Genomic DNA, 12,099 nt, shown 5'->3' with positions numbered 1-12,099 from the left:
TTTCAAAAATTTTATACCAATAATAAACTATTATTTTAATAAAATAATTTTGTTTAATTATTTTTAACATTATTAAATAAAATTTTAATTTTTTTTATAAAATTAATGTTCAAATAAAAAAAGTAATTTTAAATTTTAAATTATCCAAAAATTACTTTTAACATTATTACTTTTAAATAAATTTTATATAGCTTTTTTTAAAAAAGATTTCGACATGTTATTATCATCATTTTTTATTTTAATTATTTCAAAAATCTATTACAACAATAAAATTACATCTTACACTATACAACTTTTGAAAAACGTTTCTCACATGATATACTACTACAGAAAGAATACTATTTTACTTGATAATATTATTTAAATAAATAAATATAAACTACGTTCCTATAAATGAACCATAAATAACTAACCATATTTTAAAATCAAATTATTATTAAAATTATACTTGGCTAAGCAACGAAATCGAAAAAATCGAAAAACCGACACAAATCGAGTAAAAATGTTCGGGTTTACTTTTAAACAGATCGTTTTCAGGTTGATTTAAAGAATCAATTCTATTGATTTGATTCGGTTCTGGTTTTCTATATGGAACCCATTTGTTCTATATTAAACCTAATAGACAATTTTTTTTTTAAATTTATAATTTCAAGTGAATTTTTCATTGAAAAATCGATAAACTGAATCGAACTAAAAAAATCGATTTCACATAATCTAATTTTTTAACTATTTAATTTCGATTTCAGTTTAAATTTTAAAAAACAATTTATTTAGATTCTATTCAATTTTTAGTAAAAATCGAACCGAATATGCTCCTATCCCTCCCCCAACGCCTCGCTCTCTGATATTTTACAAAAAAGCAAAGAAAAACTCGGCCACTCTGACTCAGAAAAGAAAGAAAAAATGCAAAAGCAAAAGCAAAAGCTAGCCTGCCAATTCGAAACCATCACACAATAGCTAAACCTTTTTTTAGTGGCAGAGCTTAAGAAAAGAAAGAAAGAAAAAGAAAAGAAGCAGTGTGTAGCGAGAGAGAGAGAGAGAGAGAGAGACTCGCTCGAGCTCTCCATCAATATCTGTTAATTTAGCATTTTTGGTTTTTGGAATTTTTGAACACAGAGAGAAATTCAAGGCTTTGGACTGATACAAACCTCTGTTTCTCAATCCTTTGCTGGTTTTCTTTTTGAAGTTCCCGTACAGGTTACTATTCTCCTTAGGCTGTGTAATTTTTAGGGGTTTGGTTTCTTATTTTTGTCTTGAATGTTATGTATTTCGATTCCCTTTACCTTTTCTCTGATGGGATTATGAGGATCTCTCTGTATATTTGCTGAACTGGAATTAGAGAACATTCTTCGTGTTCTCTTCTTTTCCGTTTGTTTTTTTTGGAAAGGGGGAGAGGTTGAAAATGTTTAGTTGTAGCATCCAAGGCTTTTTTTTTTTCATTTAAAAGAAGAAAAAACTAGGTTTTCTCTTAATGGTATCATATTTTTTGGCATTTCAGTTGATTGCACCTCAAGTTAAGCATTTCACCAGCTTATTCCATTGATTTGCTCTTGTTTCAGCAGCGAGTTGATTTTCTTTTTCTCTTAATGGTGTCATATATTCTTGTTTCATATATTCTTTTGTTGCTAAAACTTGTTTTAGAAAAAGTCTTTACCTGTTTAGATTGAAAATGCAGGAAGAAGGAATATATGATAAACTAAGTTCTCTGTTTTGAAAGTATAGTTTGTGAACTAAGCGTAGATAAGATGGTTTGGCAGCGTGTCCATTTTGATGTCTGTTTTCAATTGATTAATTCCTCTTTTTTGGGTTTGCCAATAGAGTTGGCTAAAATATGAAAATGGAATTGTTGATTTGTATGTTTAAAAGAATATTATAATAGTAAATGGTCTAGTGGATGGCCTTTTAAAGTCCAACCAGAAAACTAGAGGAATGATTGAGCTCAGTTTCATCCTCCTTTTGCAGGATTTGTCTGCTGTAAGATTAAGATAGTTCCATGTAAAGATTCATGATTGTCTGGAATGGAAAGGGCTACTGAATCAAAGTTACTTCCTAGAAGGTTGCCTGCGTTGAGCTCAGTATCAAATACCCTTTCCGTCTTTGGGAGAGAAGCAGGTCTTGTGCCGAATTTGCAAGCTGTGTTGGTTAGAGATGAAACGGGTCGAGCCAATTCCGGAAACTCACTGGACTTCGAGTTGACTGAACCTGTGAGGACATGGAAAGGGAAAGATTCTTTGCTTGAACACGAAGAATTCATGCCTGATGTTATTACTTGTAAGGGCAGCAGTGATTCTTTGGAAAGCAGACCAATTTCTTTTTCGGGAGCTAGTCACCCTCCTGAACCTGTTGACACAGATCTGATAAAACCTGTTTATGTACCAATTGGTCAGAAGAAGTCGGATCCGGGGTGTTTGATGAAGAGCATGTCGGTGAAGGGACCTTTTCTAGAAGATATTTCAATTAGAGTTCCACCTAAGAAACCAAGTACTGTTCCGTTGCCAGCAGATGGTTTTGTTGAAGAACCCAACGATCCTGGTGCAATCTCTTCTCCGTTTTCAGTTCCACGGCCATCACAAAATAGGGAGAACTCTCTCCTTCCTCCAGATTCAGATGAAAAGGAATGTGTTTGGGATGCTTCTTTGCCTCCAAGTGGTAATGTGAGTCCACATAGCAGCATTGACAGTACCAGGGTGGCGACTGCGATGAGCATTGTCAATAGTTGTGCTAGTACATATAGGAGTGATGCTGTTACTAGTGATGGCATGTTCAGCATGGATAGGAACTGCGAGAGTACAAAGGGAAGTGTTAGAGCAGATTCACTTGAGAGCGCAAAGACTAGTGTTAGCCGAGCAAGTGATAGCAGTGGCCTTAGCGATGACAGTAACTGGAGTAACATCACCGGCAGTGCTAATAAACCTCATAAAGGAAATGATCCTAGATGGAAGGCCATCCTTGCTATTCGTGCTCGAGATGGAATATTAGGAATGAGTCATTTTAGATTGCTCAAACGTCTTGGTTGTGGTGACATTGGCAGTGTTTATCTCTCAGAGCTGAGTGGTACTGGATGTTATTTTGCGATGAAAGTAATGGACAAGGCATCCCTTGCAAGTCGTAAGAAGTTGAGTAGGGCTCAAACAGAAAGGGAGATTCTGCAGCTGCTAGACCATCCATTTCTACCTACTCTGTATACACATTTTGAAACTGACAGGTTCTCATGTCTAGTCATGGAGTATTGTCCGGGGGGTGATCTACACACTTTGAGGCAACGGCAACCTGGAAAGCATTTCTCCGAGTATGCTGCAAGGTATGGTTTATTTACTCTAAAACGTTCTCCCAGTTGCTTAGAACTATAAACCGAAAAAAAATATTCTGCAGTAAGGTTTATTTTATATGTTATTTTTATTTAAACCCCCTTCCTTGATCCTCTTTTTCATATCGTCTTTCAAGATATTTTCCTCTTATTTCTCAGAGTTAGTTTCTGCTAGGATTAGTTAGCTGATCTCTTCTTTTATTTTTCTGTTGACCATGATTCCTACTGTTTTTAATATCTTTAGAGAAAGTTGGTTCCTAGTTATTTGATTGGTGTGCACTTGCATTGGTTTCCTCTTTTATCTTTCCTCGTCTGGGAACCTCTAGGGATGATTTTATTGGTATATATGCCATGGAATGAAATCTTTATCCGATTTTTTTGTGAAGAAATAGTATCCAGTAATTCCTTGAACTCGAAAGGCTGGACTATTTGGAATCGTAATTCCTTTTCTAGTGTTCTAAGGTTGCTATGTATCTATTCATCATGCCTTGGATGTTGATTATGTTTTTGTATAGATGGTATAAAGACATTGCTAAAGACGATGGTCATCATATTGGTGTCATAAGCTCTTTTTCTATCAGGTGTGTGTCGTGTCAGAGATCAGTAATTTTCATTTGAAAAAAAATTGTAAACCCTTGTTCTTAATGCAGATTTTATGCGGCAGAGGTTCTATTAGCACTCGAGTATCTCCACATGCTTGGTGTTGTCTACAGGGATTTGAAACCTGAAAATGTTCTAGTTCGTGATGATGGCCACATAATGCTCTCGGACTTTGATCTTTCCTTAAGATGTGCCGTTTCTCCCACCCTGATAAAATCATCAGCATTTGATTCCGATCCTTCACGTGGAGCTGGTGGTGCATTCTGTGTTCAGCCTGCCTGCATTGAGCCTACATCGGTTTGCATCCAGCCTGCCTGCTTTCTACCACGGCTATTCCCACAAAAGAACAAGAAGAAAAACCGGAAACCTCGAGTCGAGTTTGGGTTGCCTTCTAGTACCCTCCCGGAGCTTGTAGCAGAGCCTACTGCAGCGCGGTCTATGTCCTTTGTTGGAACCCACGAATACCTAGCCCCTGAAATAATTAAAGGAGAAGGCCATGGGAGTGCTGTTGATTGGTGGACCTTTGGAATCTTCTTGCATGAATTGCTCTACGGCAAAACCCCCTTTAAAGGTTCAGGAAACCGTGCTACATTGTTCAATGTCGTGGGCCAACAGTTGAGATTCCCTGATTCGCCAGCAACAAGTTTTGCCAGCCGTGATTTGATCCGGGGCTTGCTGGTGAAGGAGCCACAGCACCGGCTAGGGGTGAAGAGGGGTGCAACCGAGATAAAGCAACACCCTTTCTTTGAAGGTGTAAACTGGGCTCTAATACGATGCAGCACCCCACCCGAGGTGCCAAGACCCATGGAGAGTGAGTTTCCTCCTGGGATGCCCGTGAAACCTAGGCCGGTGGAGCCACTTGGTGTTGGTAGCAAAAGGATAGTAGGGATGGGCGCCGTGCCAGTGCCAGGGCCAGGGACAGACATGAAATCTGGGGGTAAATATCTGGACTTTGAGTTCTTCTAGTTTTGATTTAGAGGATGATGTGTTGTATTACTCAAAAATCATTTCAAGAGCCTGCTGTGGACAGTAAGTTCTCTGTTCTCATAATTATATATACTTCAGGTCAATCAGTCACTAGTTAAAATCAATGAAAATTAATGTTCATTGCAGACACACAGTGGCTTGAACACTACATTCATAAGCCAAATCTTAGACGGACGGACCCGACAGAAAGGGTTCTTTTTCTTTTACTTGTTAGCATTAGGCAACGAGTCCCACCAGACTGGCACCACAATATTCAACTTTTGCTTTCACTTTCAAATCTTTTTCTATTGGTCAAACTTTGTACGTTCTGCTTGGTCCTCACGCAATGGATGAGTTTTTTTGTCAGTGTATTGGTAAAAGTAACTAAACAAATGTTAACAATTACAGGCTTGGGATCCAAAGATTAGACCAACTCTTAATGATAAGTATTAAGCCACAATGTAAGAAAACTCTATCTACAAATTGCAGGTTTTAAAATATATAAAAATATCAGAAATGTCCAGTGAAGATCCTACTTTGCCGCCGGTGAGGTCAACCAAACTCTCTGGATGATGGCTAACTGCATGATTCCTGATAACCCTCTGGATCTTGGATTCTATAACCATCCTTTATAATAACATTAAATTATCCCATAAAATAATACTAAAAACTCAATGAAGAATTTGCCAAAGAATCACAGCTTACTGTAACCTTGAGAAGCCATGGCCATGGCAAAGCCAAGGATGATGAATGAAGCTTTTAACATGGCAAGCACAGCTGCCAGTGGTCCCCCTCCCATCAATAATGCATTGTTTGGTCCCTATTCTCCACAATTACAAATAGCCCCACCACCCCCAGAATCGACCAGAAGAAAAAGTAAAAAAGGGGCAGAATTTGTGTTTTTATTCATTTGCTAAAATTGCATTTTTTCCTATTGGGATACAAGAATCAAGAATGAGAGGCAATTTCCTGTACAGACACTTGCCTTTGCTTGACAATTGATAATTGACAAAACCACAAAAAGACCACCTCCCATGTATTTACACTTCCCCCATAAAATAAGCGATAACTATAAGATCCAACAGCCAGATCAAACCCCAACTCTTGCAAATTTTACCTCGAAAATTCATGCGTGGAAGAAAATTGTATTCATCTATTTGATACGATAGGATTGGGAGCATACCGAGTCGAGTGTCTCGGTAAATAAGGCAGAAAAGCTGGTCAATGCTTGAAAAACGCCTGGCAAGCCTGTTTGAATGTTATTCAGAGTCATTGCTCTTGTCACCTCTACTGCTTTGGCATGCCTCAATATCTCATCTTCCACCCGCCTTTGACAGGCTGCAAGCTCGGATTTTTTCTCAGCAAGGGGGTCCCGAGCATCCAGTACCTGCCCATGATCAGGCCCAGAATCAGGAAGGCCGATACCAACCATAGAGTACGAGTGGTAGAATTTCCTCTCTATGTTCCGGAGAGATGATGCCTTTTTCTCAAGATCTTTCGATGCAGTTTCAGTTCGTTTCTTAATCTTAAGCTCATCTGATTGTTTAACGGATATAACATGGACAACATTGATAAAACTTTTGATAGCTTCAGAAGCTACTGTGTCAGGGACTCGGTCAAGAGCAAGCTTCCACTCGTCACAAAATGCATATGCATCAGAGAGCTGTGCGTTGCCATTGCCATCAACATAGTCATTGCTGACAGGAAGAAGGGTGAGCTTGAACCAGCCATGGAGGGAGCGGATGAAATCACGTTGAAATTTTATTAAACGGCAGAAACCAGAGTGCCAGGCAGAGACAGCTGACTCAAGATCACGCGTTGCCTGCCGGTGCAGTTCGGAAGTTGAATCACCTTTTCCTGATCTGTTTAGAAGGCCACGGACTTGCTGCACAATATTGTTCTGAACTTCATGATATTGATGCATCGACCCCCACATATACCTGAACCTGCATTCAAATCCATTTGGTTTGTAAAGATAATATTCAAGTTGAAATTAATGTAGCATTCAAATGGAAAACAAAAGTTACTATACCCTAATATAATAATCTAAACAACTAAAAGAAGTAATTCAGAATAAGGTTTTCATCCTATATAAAATCTGGCAGTCAATTATAAGTACAAGCACCAACATAAAGCTTGCAGGTATGTTCCCCATAAATGATCTCATCCACCCTAATAATACGGGCCTCAACTGACCCATAACTTAAGTATTATGACCCATTTGAAGTCAGCATGCTTAATCTAACAATAGATACTACACTACAGAATATGCAAACAGTCTGAGGTGCTATAGTGAATAATCATACTTCTAGCCATTCTTAATCACATAGCTGAATGATGCAGATAAAGGCGCTTTGATTTGTTTAGCACCTTCAGGTTTCAACAAACTGTCGAATTAGATTATGGTGGGTCATATAATAGTTAAATCCGGTGCACCTAACCCCCATCCCCCACTTGTCTGTGGCTAAAAAGGAGTCTATAGAAGAAACGCTGCCAAGTAGTGTTGGGGCCACCAGATTAAAAGGATCAAAGACTACGAGGTACATGTGCTAAGAGAGGGTGATCATGTGGCATGGCAGAGCAGTGAACCATAATGGTTCACCTACCCTGCAACCAGTTAAAATTTACATTGCATGTTTAACATGAGATAAAAACCAATTCGAGATTCAATTTCTCTACCGAAAGACTCAATCTACCCATGGACAAGATCTATAGTGTAAGAATCAATTTTGAAAGATGGAAAAAATGCAAAATGGAGCAGAAGAATTTGACCTCTAATAATACTTTACCAGACTGCTAGCATTGAACTTGTATGTTTCCAAGATGATGCCTAGAATGTTTAATGGTTTAAGGTTCTATATAGTTGCATTGCGTCATTAACATTTCGAAAGAATTTCGTATCCATTTCAAGACAAAAACAGAGAGTAACAAGAGGAGAAAGGGACTACTTACCCATGACAAAGTTCAACAAGCTGTGGAACAAGATCACTGTCTCTAAGCCCCATAATGGCAGTAGAGGTGGTAGAGACAGCCTGTGATGTGACAATAATTAGTGACTGCAGTCTTGTTATTGATGCCTTGGTTTTGTCTATCTTGGTTTCATCCTCCCCCTTGTACTCTTGACTTTGCAACGCTGACAACTTTTTCTCATGTTCAATCTTTACACCTTCTCTAGCCTGAAAGCGTTGAACATATATTGCCTATATCAGCTCTCATCTCAACAACATAGATCCAACATACACAACTGAAAATCGCATAAACACAGCCGCATAGGAAGGCAACAACCAGGAATATTATCAATTTATCTTTGCACCACGCCTTGCTTATTATTTTTTTATCCAGAGTCAATATGCCCAACCAATTCAAGAAACTTACAGAAGTTCATTAAAAAGAACGCATTCAATACCCTTATAAAAGTTACCCAGCAACTTTTTTTCCTTAGCATTTCAATACAAGTTCAAAACAGCAAAAATTCAGTAAAAAACGTCACCGTAAATAACTTACAATTGAAGCATAGAGGCAAATTAACTGCGATCATCTTTATTCTCCACCAACCAGCACCAATTTGAGTAGGTAGAAGGCAAGAAACTAAAGTTCATGTAATGATGTGAAAGAAAACATTACCCAAACAAGAAATCCCCCTCTAAATTACTAACAAATGCAAGATTGGGGATCTAGACGGGAAAGAGGGTAGTTGACTAATAGTAGCTAAATTGACTCCTGCTTAAAATAATACTGTTAACTATTAAGCCTACAGAACAAGGGGTTTAGGGATAGGATACCCGAGGACGGCTACAAGATTTTATGCAAGGGGACGAAAACAGGTTGTCGATCGACAATAAAAAAAAAATCTACATATAATTTGAAATTTTCAGGGATGTTCGCCCCCCCCTAGCTCCTCAATCCATCCTTGGGATAGGAGTTGTTAGGAATAGAATCCGAAACTAATGTCAATTAAAAACTAGATAACAAGTCCTTAGACATTTCAACCGCGGTTCATTCAAAGCACAATAAGGTTACACCTTACAACTTAAAAATATAAGTTCGTTGGCCATGGAAATCATGCTTCTATAACTGTCCAGCATCAAAGTCGAGGGTATTTTTGTCATTTACCATAGTACTAATAATACTAAAAAGTAAACAAAAACAATGTAGAATAAAAGTATATGACGACCGTAGTCCATAAGATTCGATCCCATTAACCGTTTCCTGAAGGGGTGTTTTAGTCAGATTGAAGAAAAATATCATCAACCTTACGCTAAAGGGCATCAATATTATCAGTAAAAAGCTAAATCTTTTTTAAAAAGAATAAATATATAAAAACTAAAGGATTTTTTAAGGGAAAAAAAAGGGAAAAAGGAGAAACTTTTACCTTGACTTCCTCGTAGAGCTTCTTCTCCCAAGCCAAGAGCCGGTCTAAAGTAGAGCAAAGGCTCTTTGAACCGCCCGTTTCATTGAGCGCAGTCGCGTCGAGCCGGTATTTCACCGCCAACGGCGGTTTAGAAGTCCAGCTTGAGCTCAAGTTACTGAACACGCTACTTGAATGATACACCGTCTCTGTAAAATGGAAAACATATTGAAAAGAATCACAGAAAGAAAGTAAATGAGATTAAAATTTAAATTGATTTAAGCTGAATTTAGCTTAAAACAAAAGTGTCCACAACTGGAATTTACTTTTCAATTGCCTGAAACTTTTATCAATCTGAGCTCTACTGATCTCAAGCATCTCCGAGACTTGATCTCCGGCTGCGGCAGCTTTATCGAAATTCTCTTTGATCGCATCGACAATCTCTTTCAAATCTCTATGCCTAACAACAATTTTCATATCCATCATAGCACCTGTGCTATAACTTTCCGTCGACGATCCCGCACGCTCCGACTTACTGCCCATTTTATTCCTCGCGACGGCCCCATAAATCTGCTGCTGCGGCGGCGGCGTCTGTACCGGCGGAGGAGTCTGATTATGATGATGATGCAACTTCTCCGACTCCCCTCTCATCGACGAACAAAAATTGGAGCGATTCCCAAACTCGGATCTGGATGCCACGTCATCATCTTCATCCTCGTCTTCATCCGAAGAACTCGTCGTAGTGTAACGATCGTGGTCTCCCCATTCACTGCATTGCACTTCTTCTCTTTCGGTTTCCTCATCGAAATGACTCTTGCCGTTAACGGAATTGTTACTGTAACGGTTGTTCTTGCTATGTGGACGGAAGAAATCGTACTCTGATTTTTGTGTTTCGGTATCTTCCAATTCTTCAGGGTAGTTTGAATCCAAATGATGATTGCGATAAGTTAGTTGTTGTTGCTGCTGCTGCTTTCGTCGTGGTGATTTTTGGTCAAAGAATTCGGAGTCTGGTGGTGATGGGGGGTAAAAATTTTCCCAGTTCCAAACGGAAGAAGCCTGGGAAGGAATGGCTGAATAAGTGGAATTCGCTTGATAAGCTGTAGGGAAAAAGCTATTGGATAAACCGGATTTCGAGCTTTGTGGAGAAGAAAAAGGACTCGATTCGGACAAAATGTGAGGGAGTTTCGGTGGAACCTTACGTGGCCGACGACGATTGGGTGCCGGAGATGGGATGCTCGAAGCCGAGAGTATGTGGGGGAGTTTGGAGCTAGCGATTGTTCGAGAAGAAGGGGAAGGAGACAGAAGAGGAGGCGGAGGAGGAGGGTGGAGAGAAGGGGACGGAGACGAAGGGACACGAGGAGGGATCAGATTGATCGACGGCGGCGAAAATGGCGCGGCGGGATGGAGGAGGACAGCGGGAGTTTCATCGGAGACGGAAAGGGGTTCGCCAGCAGCGAAGGTGGAGAGAGCAGAGCCGGCGACACGGAGAGAGCGGCAGTAGTCGGCGTGAGCGGCGGCTAGGTGATGCCGAGCGTGAACGGCTTCCTTCATAAGGCGGCGCCTGTCCTTGCATCGCCTTACTGTGTCTTCGTTGTCTAGCTTGGACGCCGTACAACCCATTAAAACACACTAATCGGCGGTGGCGCGTAAGGGATAAATCTATAAAAAGAAGCTCTAAGCGGTGGCGCCCGATTTAAGTTTTGTAGAGATTGTGGTAATTGAGAAATGAAGTGCAAAGGTAATGGAGTATTTAACTCTCGTGGCCAACTTCAATGTTCAAAATTATTATTATTTGCTTATTTTTTTAAAATACTTCTCCTCCTCTCTGTCTCGGGCTTTATGAGTGTTTTTAATTATTTGTTAATTACTTGGCCTTGTAGAAGGCTGTTTTTTTGTTTTTACATTGCGCTTCACAGACAAAGGCATCAAAGGATGGACCTTAACTAAACAAATATATGATTAAAATATAATCTGAATTACCTGTTGCGTCTCAACTTGATTTATTATTGTTATTGGGCTTAAATGATATTTTATTTTTATTAAATTCAAACTAATTACTTTTTCATATTTTTACAATTTCATTCATTTCAATTTCAATTTATTTATTTATATATTATTATTTATTATTAAGGTTGACATTAAATATACCGATGTGATAGTTAAATGTATTCATGTGGTAGTACACGAGAGTTTGATGTAATGATTGATGATATTAATGTGATAATTTAGATTTGAATGAAAATATGATAGAAATAAGATAAAAAATATAGAAAAAAAAAAGTGTGAGTTAGTCTTACGTTCATTTTCTCTGGGTTTTATGCTTGTTTGTGGACACCTCAATCGTTGGTGATTGGGCCAGGTTCGTCAAGTTGGAGGCAATTGTTTTCGGTTGGAGAGGATCAGGTGTTGAAGTTCTTTTCTCCTATTGTGAAAAACGAGGAGGTGGTGTTTACTCCTCTAACAGAAGTCTTTAATGAGAGTGTGAAGGTCTGGTAATATTCGTTGGTGGCTTAATTTTTAGGGAAATCGTCGTCTGTAAACGTCTTGCTTAGGTCAGTGAAACTTGTGTGGGGTAAATTTGGGGATATTGATGTGCGTGTTGCTGGTGATAATATTTTCTATTCCAATTTTCGAGTAATAAGGTTTGTAAGTGGGTTCTATTGAATGGTCATTTGTGATTCCTAAATAAGTCGATTATTCTCCGTAAGTGAAAACTCAATATGAAATCTCTTGATTTTAGTTTGGATAGACTTTCGATTTGGGTGAATCTTAGTATTGTACCTTTGGAACTGTTCACGAGGATGAGCCTTAGTTACATAACCATTGCTTTGGGTTCTTTTTTGTATATGGATAGTTGCACTACAAATAGAGATAAATT

The 12,099-nt window shown here is 38.8% G+C and overlaps 2 protein-coding genes across 2 annotated transcripts; one reads left to right on the top strand and one right to left on the bottom strand.

Annotated features, from left to right (window-relative positions):
* The first annotated feature begins 871 nt into the window (after positions 1-871).
* Positions 872-4,905, top strand: LOC120215718 (serine/threonine-protein kinase D6PK-like). Its single transcript, XM_039213315.1, has 3 exons — positions 872-1,197; positions 1,963-3,301; positions 3,958-4,905. Exons 2-3 carry the CDS (start codon positions 2,019-2,021, stop codon positions 4,871-4,873), a joined length of 2,199 nt encoding a protein of 732 aa, XP_039069246.1. The 5' UTR covers positions 872-1,197; positions 1,963-2,018; the 3' UTR covers positions 4,874-4,905.
* Positions 4,906-5,758: 853 nt separating this feature from the next.
* Positions 5,759-10,946, bottom strand: LOC120215697 (nitrate regulatory gene2 protein-like). Its single transcript, XM_039213304.1, has 4 exons — positions 9,548-10,946; positions 9,246-9,430; positions 7,826-8,049; positions 5,759-6,819 (listed from the first exon to the last, which is right to left on the bottom strand). The coding sequence occupies exons 1-4, from the start codon at positions 10,839-10,841 to the stop codon at positions 6,027-6,029; spliced, it is 2,496 nt and encodes an 831-aa protein (XP_039069235.1). The 5' UTR covers positions 10,842-10,946; the 3' UTR covers positions 5,759-6,026.
* Between the last annotated feature and the right edge of the window lie 1,153 nt (positions 10,947-12,099).

The sequence above is a fragment of the Hibiscus syriacus genome, unplaced genomic scaffold (assembly GCF_006381635.1).
Source record: "Hibiscus syriacus cultivar Baekdansim isolate YM2019G1 unplaced genomic scaffold, ASM638163v2 tig00000764_pilon, whole genome shotgun sequence".
In the NCBI taxonomy this organism is placed as follows: Eukaryota; Viridiplantae; Streptophyta; class Magnoliopsida; order Malvales; family Malvaceae; genus Hibiscus; species Hibiscus syriacus.
Note: the sequence above shows the minus strand (reverse complement) of the source record. Positions and strands in the feature narration are given on the sequence as shown.